Source organism: Sapajus apella, unplaced genomic scaffold, assembly GCF_009761245.1.
Source record: "Sapajus apella isolate SASKATOON/1434 unplaced genomic scaffold, GSC_monkey_1.0 scaffold10, whole genome shotgun sequence".
NCBI lineage: Eukaryota > Metazoa > Chordata > Mammalia > Primates > Cebidae > Sapajus > Sapajus apella.
In genome coordinates this window covers 20,847,318-20,868,143 of record NW_022436950.1, presented here as the reverse complement: position 1 = coordinate 20,868,143, position 20,826 = coordinate 20,847,318, and the positions used below count along the sequence as shown (strand labels likewise).

The 20,826-nt window shown below is 43.0% G+C and overlaps 1 protein-coding gene across 1 annotated transcript in view; it reads left to right on the top strand.

Moving 5' to 3' along the window:
- LOC116551773 (sterol 26-hydroxylase, mitochondrial) overlaps nucleotides 1–20,826 on the top strand; it is a 30,573-nt gene that overhangs the window by 4,731 nt on the left and 5,016 nt on the right. Inside the window, exon 2 of the mRNA XM_032278176.1 lies at nucleotides 19,966–20,156. Coding sequence (XP_032134067.1) covers nucleotides 19,966–20,156 — 191 coding nt within the window. The remainder of the gene's footprint in view (nucleotides 1–19,965; nucleotides 20,157–20,826) is intronic.

Sequence of the window (20,826 nt, the reverse complement as noted above, 5' to 3'; positions counted from 1 at the left end):
ATGGGCAGATTATTGGGGACTGACCCACATTGGCCAAATCCAGAGAAACAAATATGTGTTTCTGGAGTGCCCCCATGATTATTTAATGAGGAAGTACTATGGTTTGAATGTGCTTCCTAAAGTTCATGTGTTGGAAACTTGATCTCCAATGCAAGTGTTGAGAGGTGGGACCTTTAAGAGGTGATTGGAGGCCCAGCACGGTGGCTCACGCCTGTAATCCCAGCACTTTGGGAGGCCGAGGCTGGCAGATCACGAGGTCAGGAGATCGAGACCATCCTGGCCAACATAATAAAACCCCATCTCTACTAAAAAATATAAAAATTAGCCAGGCGTGGTGGTGTGAGCCTGTAGTCCCAGCTACTCAGGAGGCTGAGGCAGGAGAATCGCTTGAACCTGGGAGGCGGAGGTTGCAGTGAGCCAAGATCGTGCCACTGCACTTCAGCCTGGCACCTGGTGACATAGGAAGACTCTATCTCAAAAAAAAAAAAAAAAAAAAAAAAAAAAAGAGGTGATTGGAATGATTCTGAATGATTAGTTACCACGGGAGTGGTTACTGATAATAGACTATTTCAACCCCTCCCTCCCCACCTCACACACATGCCCTCCTACCCATCTGCTTTCTGCCATCAGATGACAATGCAGGCAGGTCCTAACAAGATATAGTTCCCTCAACCTTGGACTTTCCAGCCTCTAGAACTGTAAGAAGTAAATTGCTGGCCGGGTGCAGTGGCTCATGTTTGTAATTCTAACATTTTGTGAGGCCGAGGCAGGCGGATCATGAGGTCAGTAGTTTGAGACCAGCCTTTCCAATACGGCGAAACCCCATTTCTACTAAAAAATGCAAAAATTAGCCAGGTGTGGTCACACATGCCTGTAGTCCAGCTACTCGGGAGGCTGAGGCAGGAGAGTCACTTAAACCTGGGAGGCAGAGATTGCGGTGAGCTGAGATCATGCCACTGTACTCCAGCCTGGGTGACAGAGTGAGACTCTGTCTCAAAAAAAAAAAAAAAAAGAAAGAAAGAGAGAAAGAAAGAACGAAATTGCTGTTCTTTGTAAATTACCCAGCCTCAGGTACTCTGTTATAGCAGTACAAAACAAACTAAGACAGGAGGAGCCATAATACTCCACTGCACTAGAACCCTCTGTTCTAGTTATCTATTGCTGCATAACAAACTATCCCAAATCGTGCTGACTTAAAACAACAAATATTTTTGTCATTGTCACAATTTTGTGTGTCAGGAATGTGTGCAGGGCACAGTGGAAATGACTTATCTCTGCTTCACGATGGAGTGGACCTTCAGGTCAAATGGCCAAAGATGGATAGGATTGCTCAAGTGAGGCCATATGTCTGGGCCTTGAGCTGGCTTTTAGCTGGCATGTCACATCTTTGGAGAATGGAATGGCCAAGATAACTTTTCTAGTTGCATGCTTGGTGCCTTGCCTGGTTTGGCCAGAACAATTGGTTCTCTCTCTCTCTTCATATGACTGGATTGAGCTTCCTTACAGCATGGTGGTCTTAGAATACCTGGACTTCTTGCATGTGCTGGCTTCCCCAGAGTGAATGTTCCAAGAGTCAGAAAGTAGTAGTTGCAGGTGCTGAAAGCCTGGGCCTGAAAACCGGCACAATATCGTTTCCACTGTACTCCACTCATCAAAGCAGTTACAGAGCCCACTGAGATCCTGGAGACATGGACTTCACCTCTGAATGGGAGGCACGTCAAGGAGTCTGTAGCTATCTTTAATCCACTACACCGTTTTCCTAGGAGTCAGGTACCTAGGGAGATAAATTATTAACTACATTACTGAATGGCATGGAAGGACCGAGAACTAAAGGAGTAGAATTGTATGGAAGAAAATTCCATTGAGGCCTTGGAGAAACCCGTTTGAATGTACTTCTTGGTGCCTCTCTATTAGGCTAATTATCTGTCTCCCTTGGACTGTGAGTGATAAATGCTGCCAGATTCTTCCTATTTGGCTTTCTTTTGGATTTTGTAAAGCCCACTCCCATTCTGTTAACACATTCTTTCTTCTATTTGACAAATACCTTTGATTAGATAGATTTTCTTCCCCAATACTTGTTACCATCAGGCCTTCCAGAGATTATTGTCCAGTCACCATGACTGGACTTGAGTGTTTTTCAGGGCCATCGGCAGACATCTATAAAGTTGTCCTTGAGGCTGTAGCAGAACAGGGAACATGGCCTATAGGCCTCAGGGATGGGAAGATGAAACTTAGTATTAAGGTGAAGTATGTGTGAATTATGCCAATTTAGCAATTACATTGCCAGACTGAATCATAGCAATTTAGCATTTACTCTTACAGATAAACTGCTGTGGTCAAAGAGATATGCAAGAATACTCAAGGTAGCCTTATTTGTGGTTAGGAAAGATTAGAATGATTTAAATGCCCCATAGTAGAGGACTAATAATAAATAATTATGGTACATCCATGTGATGAAATTTCATGCAGCCATTAAAAAGGCTAGGTACTGATCTATTAATATTTATTGCTTGCTAAGAGATGGAAAGAAAGTGTTGAAAAAGAAAATCTTTAGCTGAATTAAGTGTAACAGAGTTTTAACTGAGCAAAGAATGATTCACAAATCAGGCAGCGTCCTGAGCCAGAGTAGGCTCAGAGACCCCAGTGCAGCCACGTGGTGGAAGAAGATTTATGAACAGAAAGGGAAGGTGATGTACAGAAAATGAAAGTGAGGTACAGAAACAGCTGGATTGGTTACAGCTTTGCATTTGCCTAATTTGAACACGGTTTGAACAGTTGGCCACCTTTGATTGGCCAAAACTTGGTGATTGGCACAAGAATAGGCTACAGTCTGTCTATAAGTCCATTTACGTTATAGTTTGTAAGGTGCAGAGAAATCTTTAGGCCAAACTTAAAATATGTAAGGAGGCAGCTTTAGGCTAAACTTGAACTGGATTTAACAATTCCCCACTTTTGGTCATCTTCTCAGTTTTAGAGGATGACCATGACTTTACTCACTGATGTCACTATCAAAATTGTAAATGTGTATATTTGATCTTGGAACCCTTTGGGAAACAGCAGAGCAGTGGGTTTTGTAAGGTGGGAACAGACTTCAGGTTTTTTTTTGTAAAGATTAGAGTAGAGGGAAACTTCTTACGCTGGGGTGTCCTGTTTACAGAAGAAAAACAAAACCGAGTCTGTTCTAGGATCTATGTTTCCTTAAAGCCTTAGTTTGATTCTGTGCCATGGTGGTTTGCTGCACCCATATATTTTGGCACATGTATTAATAACTTTGGAACATATATTAGTGACATTCATTAAAATATAACCTGAACAAGGTTAAACGTAATTTCTAATTGGACAATGCTTCTCATGTAACTTAGTATGTCAAATAATCCTGTTTACCTCTATTTTGAATGCTTCAGGGACACTCTGTAGCATCCCAAGTTAGAGGTCAAAAAAGACTTAATTTTGAAGCTGAAATTTGACTTTGGGAAGCATGGGAGTGCAGTTGTGTGATCTCGGCCCACTTCAATCTCCGCCTCCCAGGTTCAAGCAATTCTCATGCTTCAGCCTCCCAAGTAGCTGGGATTACATGTGTGTGCCATCATGCCTGGCTGATTTTCTGTATTTTAGTAGAGACACGGTTTTGCCATGTTGGCCAGGCTGTGTAGTACTTTCCCCTTAGTTCAGTTAAAAACGGGGTCCTTGTCACACAACCAGGAAAGATTAGGTTCGTGGACACGTAGAAGGGTGAGAAAAATGGAATTTATTGGGTGAAAAGGAAAAAAAATCAGCAAAGCTAGAGAGGTGCCTGTTAATAGGCCCTCATCTCACAGACTGAATCCCCAGGTTACCACCCCAGAAACCGCGAGGACAGGCTCCTCACCCTGCAAACTCTCAGAGGCTGCACCCCAGTGTGTGCTCCTCTCAGTGCACAGACCAGTGGGAGTTTCTTCAGGGTCCTCTTTTTTCTTGGCTGTCTCATTCCCCCCTCTAAAGAAGTACATCTAACTGCCATTAGAACAACGATTGGGAAAAGGATGAATACAGATCTTAACTGCTTCCTACTGACAGGGGCACCATCTTGGAAAAATGGCAGTCATATATCCCTCAGAGGCCTAAGGGTCCCCAGCAAAACGGGCCATCGTCCGAGGCTCTGGTTGCATGACTGTTTGGAGTTTGATGGCCTGCAGGTAAGAATAGACAAACCAGGTTATCAGAAAACATGTATCAAAATGAGAAAAGGGCAGGTGAGGGCAGCTCAAAGATCCCAAAGCCTTTTACCAGTTTGCCCAGGGAGAAGGAGGCCAAAAGCCTGACTAGTAAAAAAAAACATTATCCTTTTGCTGACATGTTGGGCTTCTGGGTTCCCTTCCCCTGAGCCCAATCCTGAACCAGCCAGTTTAGGATTTGGGAAATTAACTTTCCCCAGTTTGGAGGAGGCATCTGAGGGGAGTGTCCTGTAGTACAGAGCCACAATTGCCTATCGGTGAAGAGACGACAGAGGAGGAAAAAAAAAAGAAGGTGCTTTTTCAAAGGGGTCCCAGGGGTTCCAGACACAATTAAAAGGGTACAGAACGCATTTGAAAGGGTACAGACTGAAGATGAATGGCTACTCATCTAGAAAGAGGGGACCAGGTGTGTCTGGTTTCCTTCTTTTCCTAGCAAATACCTGGGGTACATGAGAGAAGGATGAGCATTCTCCTTCTCTCTTCCATCCTTGCATCCCAATGACGGTCCAAATGACTGTGACAGGGTGCCACCCATGGGTGTCAAAGCGGCTTGCACCCATGAAGTAGGGAAGGACTATTGAATAGGAATTATTCACTCTCACCCATGTCTCTATTGCCCCTAGTGTCAGTAGCCTTGGAGCTCCATAGGTCTCATTTATGCCATGGATACTAGCATGACCTTTATCCATGAAATGGGAGGCTTGGCTTAATCAGCAGGAGCTAGCCATGCTCACCTGTGCTATGCCTTTTAACCTCTGTTATCATTTGCCTCTGGATCCTTTAGATCCAATTTTCTTTTCTAGGGCTTTGACCCAAAGCTTGGAATTGAGTTTGGGACAAAAGTGTGTCTTAGGGGGTGTTGCATGGACTCCTTATCATCAGCCAAATGCTAAGGTGAAACTGTGGAATTGAGTCCTCCTCCAACAAAGGAGAGAAAAGGATGTTTTGTGACACACCCAGATAACTGGTAGCTATAGTTATGCTTGCTAAGACTTAGGGGCATGGTGCTTGGTTTTGGTTAGTTCTTACTACCAAAAGTCTTACTTTTCCAAAAGAAAACTTCCGAGTGATAGGCATCCTACTTATTCCCATCACCTGGTAGGATTTGCAGAATAATTGCTCAGAACTAGAATATTGCCAGGCGCGGTGGCTCATGCCTATAATGGGAGGCCGAGGCAGATGGATCACCTACGTCAAAAGTTTGAGACCAGCCTGATCAACATGGAGAAACCCCGTCTCTACTAAGAATACAAAAAATTAGTCGGGCGTGGTGGCAGGCACCTCTAATCCCAGCTACTCAGGAGGCTGAGGCAGCAGAATCGCTTGAACCTGGGAGGCAGAGGTTGCGATGAACCAAGATTGCACCATTGCACTCCAGCCAGGGCAACAAGAGTGAAACTCTGTCTAAAAAAAAAAAAAACAACTAGAATATTGACCCAGATTTTTATATTACCCATCCCCTTTTTCTTTCTGAGCCGTAGCCAGAGATTGCTGGTTGGTTCACAGGAGCAGGCAGGGTTAGTCTAAAATGTAGGCAAAAGCTTAAGAATAATGAATGAGTTTAGAATTTAATGACAAATGTATGGTAAGTTTTGAAATGTAATTTCTCTCTCTCCAGTCCTCATTTTTGTTAAAAGAAATCATAATAGGACTGAGTTGTTTGCAAAATAGACTTTAATTTTATACTTGGCCTGGTTATTTGCATCAAGTACAGCAAGAATAATTATTTCTACATAGGCCTTTTAGATTGTCTTTGATGAAACTCTGTTTCAAAAGGAATCTTAGATAAGACCTTTTAAACCTGAGCACAGCCATGGGTTTGTATCGTCAAATACCTGTGAGTTGCGTGATCCTCTCCTTTTAAGGTCCCAAGATAAAACTTGGAGCTCCTGGGCCTGTTAGAAAGTGACATTCTTTACTTACCACAGGTCAGGAACTCTGTACAGGGACTGTGTAGATGGGGGTATAAGTCCAGTTTATTTTCCCCAAGGGGCTCTGTGGGTCGAGCTTGACTCCTTAAAGGGAAGCATACCTTTCCAGTCATGTAAATCTATTTTCAGTAGTTTCAATTACACGTTTTAATGGTAATTCCTGGCAATTTTAATTTTAATATAAAACCTGATAAATTGTTTTGTGTGCTAGCTGTAGCTAAGGTTTGACTCCTTCCAGCATAATTAAGGATATGGTTAATTCCTTATGTCCCCAGGCTTTACCAATTCTGAAGCAGGCAAGTCAAATAGTTCTCAAGACCCAAAAGACGGTTTAGAACCTTAAAACATTTAGCAAGCCTAATACCTAACTTGCATATGCTTTTTACCAATAATCTTTAAGGCTGTTTTTTTTTTTTTTTTTTTGAGACAGAGTCTCACTCTGTCACCCAGACTGGAGTGCAGTGGCGTGATCTCGGCTCACTGCAACCTCTGCCTCATGGATTCAAGCAATTCTCCTGCCTCAGCCTCCCGAGTAGCTGGGACTAGAGGCGAGCACCACCATGTCCAGCTAATTTTTGTATTTTTAGTAGAGACGGGGCTTCACCATCTTGGCCAGGATGGTCTCTAGCTTTTGTCCTTGGGATCTGCCCGCCTTGGCCTCCCAAAGTGCTGGGATTACAGGCAAAGGCTGTTTTTATTTCTCAAAGATTAAAGTCATGTGAACTGAAAGGTACCACAACTTTTATCTTCCCTTTTAAAAAAATATTTAATCCAAGCACTTGTCTTCCTTTAGGCCAAATTAATTAGAGCTTTTTTTTTTTTCGAGACGGAATCTCACTGTGTCACCCAGGCTGGAGTGCAGTGGCGCCATCTCAGCTCACTGCATTATCCGCCTACTGGGTTCAAGCTATTCTCCTGCCTCAGTGTCCTGCCACCATGCCTGGCTAATTTTTGTATTTTTTAGTAGAGATGGGGTTTCACCATATTGGCCAGGCTAGTCTTGTCCAGGCTGGTCTCAAACTCCTGCCCTTGTGATCCGCCCACCTCGGCCTCCCAAAGTGTTGGGATTTCAGGCGTGAGCCACCGAGCCTGACCAATTAGAGCTCTTTTTACAGACATCACAACACATATATAGCTACACAGGCAGGCGGAAGAAAACCCAGTCACTAGATGGAGCCCTGTAAGAGACAGGGCTAGGAAAACATGCAGATATCAAACCAGGAAGTACTCATTCCCTAAAGCAGGACTGCAAAACAGAGCCTTGCCAACTGGGTTATAGGCCACATTCCCAGGCCACAAAACAAGATGGGGGCCCGGTGCTGTGGCTCACACCTGTAATCCGAGCAATTTGGGAGGCCGAGGCGGGCAGATCACCTGAGGTCAGGAGTTCGAGACCAGCCTGACCAACATGGTGAAACCCCCATCTCTATTAAAAATGCAAAAATTAGCTGGGTGTGGTGGCAGGTGCCTGTAATCCCAGCTACTAGGGAGGCTGAGGCAGGAGAATTGTTTGAATCTGGGAGGTGGTTGCAGCGAACCAAGCTCGTACCATTGTACTCCAGTTTGAGGGACAAGAGCAAGACTTTGTCTCCAAAAACAAACAAACAAAAAAACAAGACGGAGGTCTGCAGCGAAGTCGGCTAGGGACCACACAAAAGACATGCAAAGCACAACAGGTTGGCTGCAGCTTAAGACCAGCCTCACAAATGCTTTTTCACAATTAAAACTCTACAGAGAATATAAACAGTGGTCCTTATCACTCCTAGCCTATTAAAACTTCTTTTTTTTTTTTTTTTTAATTGAAACACAGTCTGACTATGTCACCCAGGCTGGAGTGCAGTGGTGCGGTCTCAGCTCACTGCAGCCTCAGCCTCCCGGGTTCAAGCAATTCTCCTGCCTCAGCTTCTTGAGTAGCTGGGGTTACAGGTGCGTGCCACCATGCCTGGCTAAATTTTGTATCTTTAGTAAAGATGGGATTTCACCATATTGGTCAGGCTGGTCTTGAACTCCTGACCTTGTGATCTGTCTGCCTTGGCCTCCCAAAGTGCTGGGATTACAGATGTGAGCCACCACGCCTGGCCTAAAATGTCTTTTAAAAGGCATAAAAACCTCGCTTAAAAGTCAACTCCTGACCCTGTGGAGAAAAGGAAAGAAAAAAAAGCAGTTTTAAAATGCTTGGAGAAGAACCTCATATTCTTATACAACTGGGTTCCTTCCCGGGTCTTGGGCTGAGCAGGAGTCTGGCCAGCCATGCAGGGCCCTTGGGCCATGTATCCTAGCCCCAGCAGGCAGGGAGGGCAGCAGGGAGCCACCTCTTGCTGGTCTGTCCCAAAAAAGGAAGGCAAAGGCCATGGAAAGGTGGGCACAATTTCCTCTACCCTCAGGAGTCTGAGGGAAAAGAGGTTTAGAAGCAAGCCTCAACCTCCCAAGTAGCTAGGACCAGAGGTATGTGCCACCATACCTGGCAAATCAAAAAAATTTTTTGTGGGAACAGGGGTCTCACCATGTCACCCAGGCTTGTATCGAACACCTAGGCTCAAGGGATCCTTCTGCCTCAGCCTTCCAAAGTGCTGGGATTACAGCACTTTGGAAGTGCTGCACCCAGCCTGTGATAGTCAATTTTATGTCAACTTAGCTAGGCGATAACACTCAGGTGTTTGGTTAAACACCAGCCTAGAAGTTGCTGTGAAGGCAACATTAACATTACATTGGCAGGGCCGGGCACATGGCTTTCACTTGTAATCCCAGCACTCTGGGAGGCTGAGGCAGTGGATCGCTTGAGCTTAGGAGATCCAGACCAGCCTGGGCCACGTGGTGAAACCCTGTTACTACTAAAAACACAAAAATTAGCTGGGCGTGGTGGCACATGCCTGTAATCCCAGATATTCAGGAGGCTCAGGAGTGAGAATTGCTTGAACCTGGGAGGCGGAATTTGTCGTGAGCTGATATTGCGCCACTGCACTCCAGCCTGGGCGACAGAGCACGACTCAGTCTCAACAAACAAACAAACAGACGAACCTGTGAAATTGGCAGACTTTGAGTAAAGCAGATTACCCTCCGTAATGTAGATGGGCCTTGTTCAAGCAGTGGAAGGCCTTGTGCAAAAAGACGACGTCCCCAGAAGGGGAATGAATCTGCCTCCAGACCACCTTCAGATTCAAGATCGCAATATTGACTTCAGTTGGAATTTCCAGCCTGCCAGCCTGCGCTGCAGACTTTATACTTGCCAACCTCCATGATCACATGAGCCAATTCTGTAAAATAAATCTCTCCCTATATACATATATCCCGCTGTTTCTTTTTTCTGGAGACTTCTTATTAATATATCCATAAAATTACATCAGTCCACTGTTCAATCTGAGAGTTTCTTCCAAACCCAGTTAAATTAATTTTTGGACCATACCCATGGGCATTTCTTGCTGCCCCGGTGACTTGTGCCCAGTGTCAGAAAAGGCTGAACATGTTTGACAACTGCGGTTGCCATCAAGTCCCCAGCACACCTTGACCAGTGCCTAAAACCTCTGGTCCTCCTTAGAGAAGGAGGGACTTGGGCTTCTGCCCTGGCCTTGTTCATCTTGACCGGGGGTAAGATCTTTCTAAAACACAGACAGATGACTGCAATGCAAGTTGTGGCATACCCCCATTGCTGAGAAACCCCTGCTAGACAGCAACCAAGGGGTTTTATATTCCGTAGCTCTTTTCTGAGAGAGTACAAGGCCGAAAGTCCGTTATCTCAGAATCCAGGAGGTAATGAGAAACTGTGTCATGATGCCTCCGAGGGAGATGGGGAGGCCAGTAAGGAATGGGAGGGGCCTCCCATTCTTCAGTGTTCCAGGGATCACAGGGCAGTTAGTCTTCAAGGCTCAGGGAAGGCTGGGTCCAACCTTTGTGTATATGGATACATGGAAAGTCTTAAGGGTGCTATGGCAAAGTTATGTAGCCTGGTAATGCTGAGCTAAACAAGAACAAAATCTGTGTTCAAGCAATCCCTGATTCCTCAACTGGTACTGCCAGCTGGGGTAACTGAGTTGAGATAAAAAACACATGACTGGCTGGGGACCGTGGCTCACGCCTGGAATCCCAGTGCTTTGGGAGGCTGAGGCGGGTGGATCGCCTGAGGTCAGGAGTTTGAGACCAGCCTGGTCAACATGGCGAAACCCTGTCTCTGCTAAAAATAGTAGAGCTGGGTGTGGTGGCACGCTCCTGTAATCCCAGCTACTTGGGGCGTTGAGGGAGAAGAATTGCTTGAATCTGGGAGGCGGAGGTTGCACTGAGCTGAGATCATGCCACTGCACTGCAGCCTGGGCGATGGAGTGAGACTCCATCTCAAAAAAAAAAAAAATTAAAATAATTAAAAATAAGACACTGTGAGTCGGCCAGGTGCAGTGGCTCACAGAAAAATTTAAAAGAAATAAAAAAATAAAAACACATGACCATGAGACAGACACTTTCTTTTCCTGTAAAAATTATCTTTAAAAAAATCACATAAACCATCTGATCTTTGACAAACCTGAGAAAAGCAATGGGGAAAAGATTCCCTGTTCAATAAATGGTGTTGGGAAAACTGGCTGGCCATGTGCAGAAAGCAGAAACTGGACCCCTTCCTGACACCTTACACTAAAATTAACTCCAGATGGATTAAAGACTTAAACATAAGACCTAACACCATAAAAACCCTAGAAGAAAATCTAGGCAAAGCCATTCAGGACATAGGCATAGGCAAGGACTTCATGACCAAAACACCAAAAGCATTGGCAACAAAAGCCAAAATAGACAAATGGGACCTAATCAAACTCCACAGCTTCTGCACAGCAAAAGAAACAGTCATTAGAGTGAATTGGCAACCAACAGAATGGGAAAAAATTTTTCAATCTACCCATTTGACAAAGGACTGATATCCAGAATCTACAAAGAACTAAAACAGATTTACAAGAAACAAACAAACAAGCCCATTCAAAAGTGGACAAAGGATATGAACAGATACTTTACAAAAGAAGACATACGTGAGGCCAACAAACATATGAGAAAAAGCTCATTATCACTGGTCATTAGAGAAATGCAAATCAAAACTACATTGAGATACTATCTCATGCTAGTTAGAATGGCAATCATTAAAAAATCTGGAGACAACAGATGCTGGAGAGGATGTGGAGAAATAGGAACACTTTTACACTGTTGGTGGGAGTGTAAATTAGTTCAACCATTGTGGAAGACACTGTGGCGATTCCTCAAGGACCTAGAAATAGAAATTCCATTTGACCCAACGATCCCATTACTGGGTATAAATCCAAAGGATTATAAATCGTTCTACTATAAGGACACATGCACATGAATGTTCATTGCAACACTGTTTACAATAGCAAAGACCTGGAACCAACCCAAAGCCCATCGATGATAGACTGGACAGGGAAAATGTGGCACATATACACCATGGAATACTATGCAGCCATCAAAAACGATGAGTCCTTTGTAGGGACATGGATGAACCTGGAAACCATCATTCTCAGAAAACTGACAGAAGAACAGAAAATCAAACACCACATGTTCTCACTCATAGGCGGGTGTTGAACAATGAGAACACATGGACACAGGGAGGGGAGCATCACACACTGGGGTCTGTTGGCGGGAAATAGGGGAGGGACAGCGGGGGGTGGGGAATTGGGGAGAGACAGCATGGGGAGAAATGCCAGATATAGATGATGGGGAGGAAGGCAGCAAATCACACTACCATGTGTATACCTATGCAACATGCAACAATCTCGCATGTTCTTCACATGTACCCCAAAACCTAAAATGCAATTAAAAAAAAAAAGAAAAGGAAAGCACATAAATCTGAGTTACAATTACATGCTAATTTTGTGGCTACATACCACATTTAATAGAAAATGCTATTTAAAATTGAAATAATTTACAAAAGTAATATATGCATATTTTAGAGAAATGAGAAAATATAAAGAAACAAAAAGAAGAAAATCCAAGTCTTCCATAATCCCTATGCCTACCACATAGCACAATACCTTATACCCATAAGTGCTTAATAAGCGTTTGTGAAATGAATATGTAAATACACCCATGATCTTGTTCTAAGCAGGCAGGCATTGTCTGTTTTCCCCATATGTCATCTACATATATATGTTTTTTTAAAAATAAAAGCATACCGTATGCTCTCCCATGTAACTTCCCACTTTACTGAAAAATAAATATGAGTATCTTTATCAATAAACACACTTCTATAACAATTTTTAGGCTGGGCGCGGTGGCTCATGCCTATAATCCCAGCACTTTGGGAGGCCAAGGTGAGTGGATCACGAGGTCAAGAGATCGAGACCATCCTGGTCAACATGGTGAAACCCCGTCTCTACTAAAAATACAAAAATTAGCTGGGCATGATGGCACACGCCTGTAGTCCCAGCTACTCGGGAGGCTGAGGCAGGATAATTGTTTGAACTCAGGAGGCAGAGGTTTCGGTGAGCTGAGATTGTGCCATTGCACTCCAGCCTGGGTAACAAGAGCAAAACTCCATCTCAAAAAAAACAACAAAAAAAAACAATTTTTAATGGCTGAAAGTGTTTCATTGGATGGCTACTTCAGAATTTACTGAATCATGTTGTTATACATTTAGATTCTTTTATGTATAAGCTTTAATTAATATTAATATATCTAGCACTAAATCTTTGTGTACATTCTCAATTATTAGAATAAAACTAAAACGGAACCGTTGTGATAAAGGATTTTGTTCAGATCTTTGATATGTAGCAACTGCCAAATTGTCCTCCAGAAAAGTTACAAAGGCAATAGTTTTGCATGAAAAAGGTCATTCTAAAAAACAAAAACATGGCCTCACGCAGTGGCTCATGCCTGTAATCTCAGCACTTTGGGAGGCTGAGGTGAGCAGATTACTTGAAGTCAGAAGTTTGAGACCAGCCTGGCCACATGGTGAAACTCTCTACTGAAATACAAAAAAATTAGCTAGGCGTAGTGGTGTGTGCCTGTAATCCCAGCTACTCAGGAGCCTGAGGCAGGAGAATCACTTGAATCTGGGGGATGGAGGTTGCAGTGAGCTGAGATGGCCCCACTGCACTCCAGCCTGGGTGACAGAGTGCGACTCCATCTGAAAAACAAAAACGAAAACAAAAACAAAAACAAACCAGAAACCGTTGAAAAGTTTTTGTTCTACAAAAACTTTTTTTATTTTTGCAAATAGAACATGCAGAACATATATCACAAAGACATACCATTTTCAACTATGATATTTGCAAAAACAGTCTGCAAATATCATAGTTGAAAATGGTATTTGTTCGTGACATATATTCTCCATGTCCTTATTTGTAAGACTGAACCTATTTTCTGCACAGATTTACTATTTATATTCCATTTTTTGTAAATTCCCAATTTTTGTTTTTATGTCTATTTTTCTAATGGGTTTTTGAATTGTGTATTTATCCATATTTTCTTCTTGTCTTTTTGTAGTTTCTTTTAAACTACCCCATCTGGGATTAATTTCTGGGTATGATGTGAGGTCCACAAGGCAGGCGCCTGACCAAGGGGTCACGTGAGGAGCAGAAACGGAGCTTGTACTTGGCTTGCCAGGCCCTGGGCTGTGGCTGGGGCTGCAGCTGCATCTGCCTCAAGCCAGCATTTTTCTTCCTAATTTTCACTTACTGCACTCTTTAGGGCAGCAATGAGCCCGGATGTGGGTCTAACTAGATTTGCTCTAATAATCAGCTAGTTGCTTTAATGACATTTGTTGACTTATTCGTTTCCTCTTATTTAAGACTAGGCTAAGATGTGAAGAAATAGAACTCCCGCTTTGTTACCCCATTTACTTCCTATAAGGTCTTTTCTATTTCTTGTTCATTCATAGAGTTTTGATTCTCAGGATGCATGCATTTCTGCTGCTTTTTGGAACGTTATTCTAGCAGCTTGTCAAAGGTAAGGAAGTCCTCACTCTTGCAGAAGGCTACTTCCTACCAGCTCGGTGCTAGGAGAAAAATAGTACTCTGTTTCCTGTAGAAAAGAGAGACTGCTGATGTTTTTGTCAGAGGGCGAATAAACAAGAATAAACCAGCCTCTGCTCCCTCATCTAAGAACTGATACTGTTATTTTCTTTTTTCTATCTTTTTAAGCCATTCTAGTGGTTGAGAGTGGCTTTGGTTTGCATTGCCTTAATGACCAATGATATTGAACATCTTTTCATGTGCAAATAGAACATGCAGAACATATATCACAAAGACATACCATTTTCAACCATGATATTTGCAAAATATTCATTGTATATATTCGTTGGAGAAATGTCTATTCAAGTTCTTTGCCTATTTATTTATTTATTTAGAGACAGAATCTCACTCTGCCACCCAGGCTGGAGTGCAGTGGTGTGATCTTGGCTCACTGAAACCTCTGCCTCTTGGGTTCAAGTGATTCTCGTGTCTCAGCCTCTCAAGTAGCTAAGACTACAAGTGCGCCACCATACCTGGCTAATTTTTGTATTTTCAGTAGAGACAGGGTTTTGCCATATTGGCTAGGCTGGTCTTGAGCTGCATCTCTCAAACTCCTGGAGTCGAGTGATCTGCCTGCCTCGGTCTCCCAAAGTGCTGGAATTACAGGCGTGAGCCACCATGCTCAGCCATTCTTTGCTTATTTTAAAACTGAGTTTGTCTTTTTGTTGTTGGGTTGTAACAGTTCTTTGTATGCTCTGGATATTAAATACTTATCAGATATATGATTTGCAAATATTTTCTCTCATTCTGTAAGTTGTCTTTTGACATTCTTGATAACATCCTTTGATGCACAAAAGTTTTTAATTTTTTTTTTTTTTTTTGAGATGGAGCTTTACTCTGTAACCCAGGCTGGCGTGCAGTGGTGCAATCTCAGCTCACTGCAGTCTCTGCTTCCTGGGTTCAAGTGATTCTCCTGCCTCAACCTCTTAAGTAGCTGGGACTACAGGCATGTGCCACCATGCTTGGCTAATTTTTGTATTTTTAGTAGAGACGGGGTTTCAGCATGTTGGCCAGGCTAGTCTCGAACCCCTGACCTCAAGTTATCCACCTGCCTCAACCTCCCAAAGTGCTGGGATTACAGGTGTGAGCCATCACGCCTGGCCAAAAGTTTTTAATTTTTATGAAGTACTATTTATCTATTTTAAAAAAAACAAAACTGCTCATGCCTTTGTTATCAAATCTAAGAATTAATTGCCATATCCAGGGTCATAAAGATTTACACTTCTATTTTATTCAAAGAGTTTTATAGTCTTAGTTCTTCTCTTTAGGTTGTTGATCCATTTTGAGTTAATTTTTGTATATGGAGTGAGGTAGGGGGTCCAACTTCATTATTTTGCATTTAGTTGTCCAGTGGTCCCAGTACCATTTATTGAAAAGACATTCTTTCCCCATTGAATGGTCTGTGCACCCTTATCAAAAAATCAGTTGACTATAGATGTTCCAGTGTATTTCTGAATTCTCAATTGTATTCCATTGGTCTATATGTCTACACTTATGCCAGTAACATACTGTTTTGATTATTGCAGCTTTGTAGTAAGTTTTGAAATCAGAAAGTGAGAATGTTCCAACACTGTTTCCTTTTTTTAATATTATCTTGGCTATTTAGGGCCCCTTTCAGTTCCATATTAATTTTAGGATCAGGTTTTCTATTTCTGCAAAAATGCCCTGGAATTTTGATAGGGAATGCATTGGATTTGTAGCTTGCTTTGGGGAGTACTGCCATTTTAACAATATTAAGTCAGCCAATCCATGAACATGGATGACTTTCCACTTATTTAGGTCTCTAATTTCCTTCAGCAGTGTGTGGTAGTTTTCAGTGTTTAAGTGTTTCACCTCCTTGGTTAAGTGTATTCCTAGATATTTTATCCTTTTGGATACTATCTATTAGTCTGTTTGGGCTGCCATAACAAAATACCACAGACTGGATGGCTTAAACAACAGAAATGTATTTTCTCACAGTTCTAGAGGCTAGAAGTCAGAGATCAGGGTGCCAGGGACTGGTTTCCGATGAGGGGTCTCTTCCTGGCTTGCAGATGGCTGCCTTCTCCCTGTGCCCTAGAGGGCAAGCTCTCCGGTGTCTCTTATTATAAGGACACTAATTCTATCAGATCAGGGCCCCACCCTTATGACCTCATTTAACCTTAATTACTTCCTCAGAGGCCCCATCAAGAAATGTAGCAACACGGGGGCTGGGGTTTCAACATAAGAATTTGAGGGTGGTGCAGATATTCAGTCCATAACAGAGGTTATTGCAAATGGAATTATTTTCTTTTTTTCACAGTAAATGGAATTATTTCTTAATTTCCTTTCAGGTTGTTCTTTGAGGTTCTTAAAACTTCAGAGGACCTACTGTTAACCAGTTTTCTACGTATTCTCTTCCCTACTCCCTTTCTATGTCTGTCTCTGTCTCTCTTATGTTCTTTGCATTGTCTGCTCCGTGTTTCTTTCTGCTGGATTCATTAACAGCTGTTAAGTATGTACTGAGTGTCTTACTAATGTGCTTAGCAGTGTGTCAAACAATCTAGGATGTCATAAAGAAGTATGACATGGTTTCTGCCCTTGAGGAGTTTCGATTTAGTTGAAGAGACAAGACATCCACAAAATAATTAGAAAACAACTGAGGAACATATGAAATCAAATTCTCAACCGTCTGGCTCATGAACTAGGATATAAACTCTTTAAAACGGTCTTTGATGCTGTGCTTACTGCTGTATCCCTAGCCCCTTGAACAGTATAGGAGCAATGGGACATGAGCTTGATAAATGAATGTTGAATGAATTCAACACTCTCCTGCTTTAGAGTTTTGTCGGGCGGGGGGGTGGTGGCTAACCCTCCCATTCATCCTGAAAGATGATCTCTGTTCTGCAAAGTGGCTCTTAGACAGGACCCATCTGAGAATGCTGGGGCTTTCCAACTGGCTCAGGTTACGATCTGCTGGTGGGATCACAGACAAAGCACGCATCTCTCAGCAAGTGTCCTGCTGTCTTTCTAAAATAACTTCTTACATAAGTAGCTCCTTGTTAAGTTCCACCAAGTAAACTAACTGAGGAGCATGAAAGAAGAAGGCACGGCGTAGGTAAAAGGAAAAATGTCCCAGAAACCTCCATACTGACAGCCAGGAAGTGGTCTCATTGGCTTTGGATTCCAGGGAAGAAGCTGGTATTATTTATTTACTTTTAAAATATAACTTTTTTTCCTCCTGATTCTAAGAACATGGCAAAAAATTCGAAAAGTAAATCACAGCTTAGAGAAGAAAGTAAGTTAATTTGTAAAGCACTGTTTACCACCATTGAGATAACTGCTGTTCAGATTTTTATTAAAATGTTATATGTGGGTTTACTTGAACTTAACAGAAGGATAAGAAACCAAACTTAGATAAATATTTCTTCAAAATGATGTATTTTTTTTTTTAAAACAAGTCTTCTAAAATTAAAGAATTAAGAGACATAGTAAGAGGCTGGGTTTATTGCAGTAGTTCTCAATCTGGGGTGATTTTGTCCCCCAGGGGATATTTTGGAAATGTCTGGAGACATTTGTGGTAGCCACAACTCAGAGGGGGTGCGATACTCGTGGGGAGAGGCCAGGGATGCTGCTAGACACCCAGCAATGCACACCACAGTTGGCCACAATATAGAATTATCCACTCCAAGGATTAACAGTGCCACAGTTGAGGAGCCCTGGGTTACGGGGTTTTACTGCGTTATTGCATAGCATCGTGGGTTTTTTTGCTTGGTTTGGTTTTTTTTTTTTGAGACAGAGTCTCACCTTGTCATCCAGCCAGGCTGGAGTGCAGCATGTGCATTCCTGGCTCAATGCATCTTCGACCTCCTAGGTTAAAGAGATCCTCCCACCTCAGCCTCCAAGCAACTGGGATCACTGCCGCATACTGCCATGCCCAGCTAATTTTTTTTTTTTCATGTAGAGACAGGGTTTCGCCTTGTTGCCAAGGCTAATCTCAAACTCCTCAGCTCACGAAATCCTCCTGCCTTGGCCTCCCAAAGTGCTAGAATTATAGGGGTGAGCCACCGTGCTCGGTCACTTCAACTTGTTTCTTATGTATCCATTCAGTATTTTTCTCTAAAAGCAAATACAAATACTATATATTCTTATTTAGACCCCCTTTCTTAGGCAAAAGATATATACTTTATACTTTTTCACATAACGATCTATCTTGGATATCTTTCCATATTAGTACAAAGGAATTTCTTCATCCCTTTTTAAGGTGACATAGTATTTCATTATGTGGATGTCCCATGCTTTGTTTATAAATTTGCTTGTACTTCTTATGAATATTAACAAATCACCCTCCAAGGAGGGATGTGTTATTTTAGAGTCCCACCAGCAGTATATTTTCCTTCTGGGAAAATAGGCATATTCACTTTACCATGATCATGACAGGCATGATCAACTGTTCAAAATTAGAACACACTGGCAGGTGTTCCTGGGAGGTAGAAATGGGAAACAGGTACAAATGGATGGTGGGGGTTTGTCAAGGCTGTCTTCCCAGGACTGGGCAGAATCAGCCATTGGTTCAGGGTGAAGTCTGGGGAAATGGGTGATATATTGGATGTAATCATGTTGCACTGGTCTTAGGAGAATCCAGGTTTTTTTTTTTTTTTTTGAGACAGAGTCTTGCATTGCTGCCTGGGCTGGAGTGTAGTGGCGCAATCTCAGCTCAGGGCAACCTCTGCTTCCTGGGTTCAAGTGATTCTCCTGCCTCAGCCTCCCAAGTAGCTGAGATTGCAGGTGCCTGCCACCATGCCAAACTAATTTTTTGTATTTTTAGTAGAGGCGGGATTTTACCATGTTGGCCAGGCTGGTCTCGAACTCCTGACCTTGTAATTCACCTCCCTTGGCCTCCCAAAGTGCTGGGATTACAGGCGTGAGCGACTCCGGTTGTTCACTGCAACTCTTAAAATCTCTTCAGTAGCAGATTAGGAAAGGTGACATGCCCAGGAACCCACTATGTTTCATCTTCGTTCAGTTCGTAGGTGTGACTTGCCTAGGAAATTGAGTCTCAGGATTTGTGGGTTATTTAAAATTTTTACCCCCCAAAACATGTTTCTTTTCCCTCTCATTTTCAGCAACTATAAGAATATCATAGCAATGTCAATTTCATAGAGGCTATGGATACCAATTGTCAAGTGGTTTAGAAATTCTAAGATAAAATATTTGAGAATTATATTACATGACATAACCAGTAAATTTTTTATTTCTTTTTTTTTTCATGTTCTTATATTTCAAAGACAAAATCATATAGAAGCTCAGGAAACTCATGGGAAATAAATAAATAAAAATCATACCACATGGCTTTCTTACTTCATATTTGGACCCTGACTTTCTCATCCAGCTTCTTCGTTTTCCTGCTGTTTCTCATCAGGATTCTTTTATCTTGTTGATTACACAAGGCATTCATCATCTCATGGACAGCAAGCTGCAGTAGATTGAAATGCAAATAAGGAGCTATAGGCCTCCTATCACACCTCACTAAAGGGCTCAGTTTCCCTAAAATGCTGGGCCCCAACATACCTCGGTTTGCCATATATCCCATTTTTCCAAACCTTCATTCCTCCGAGTGTCTTAATGCCCCCAGTTCTACCAGACATACATTGCTCTCAATATTCTAACTCCTGCACATTTTTTTTACTGCTCTTACTCTGGAACGACAGGCCATCCTGGTGCTTGCCTCCTACGCTACGTACTTTTTTTTAGCCTAGCCCATTTGCTCTGGTGTAGCCATTAGGCCCTTCCTCACCCCATTTCCTGTCCTGGAAGCACCTGCCCAGCTCGGCCCAGTTATTCAGCTTTGATTGAACCCCACAGGTGCTTTACAAGGCCAAGTTCGGTCCAATGTGGATATCCAACATGGGGCCTCAGATGCACGTGAACCTGGCCAGTGCCCCACTCGTGGAGCAAGTGATGCGGCAAGAGGGCAAGTACCCAGTACGGAATGACATGGAGCTGTGGAAGGAGCACCGGGACCTGCAAGACCTGACCTATGGGCCATTCACCACGTGAGCTGGGGCCTGAAGGGACTTGGACAGGGCCCCAGAGGGCCAGGGCGAAAGACAGTGGGCACAGGGCAGGCAGGTGGAGAGCCAGCAGAATAGGGCCTTCCTGCATCCTTTGAGCCTGATAGTCTAGAGAGCAGTTGTTGGGCGGAGCTGAAGCCCAGGGACCATTCACTGGCTTTCCACTAATAAATATTATGTTGGTGCAAAAGTCCTTGAGGTCTTCACCATTAAAAATTATGGCAAAAACTACACCTGTAATCCCAGCACTTTGGGAGGCCGAGGCAGGCAATCACTTGAGGTCAGGAGTTCGAGATCAGCTTGGCCAACATGGTGAAACCCCGTCTCTACTAAAAATACAAAAATTAGCTAGGTGTGATGGCAGGTACCTGTAATCCCAGCTACTTGGGAGGCTGAGGCAGGAGGATTGTTTGAACCTGGGAGGTGGAAATTGCAGTGAGCTGAGATCACACACTCCAGCCTGGGTGACAGAGGGGGACTCCATCTCAAAAAAAAAAAGACCTGTTTAACTTGACATCTGACACTAAGGGCAAGATTTATGTTGCAGGTTTTCACTGGGCCAGGCCACCTGTGTCATGACAGCTCAGACTGAGAACCGGAGCCAAACATTGGGTAGACCCTTTTGCAATCTATTTCCATTTTTTGACTCTAA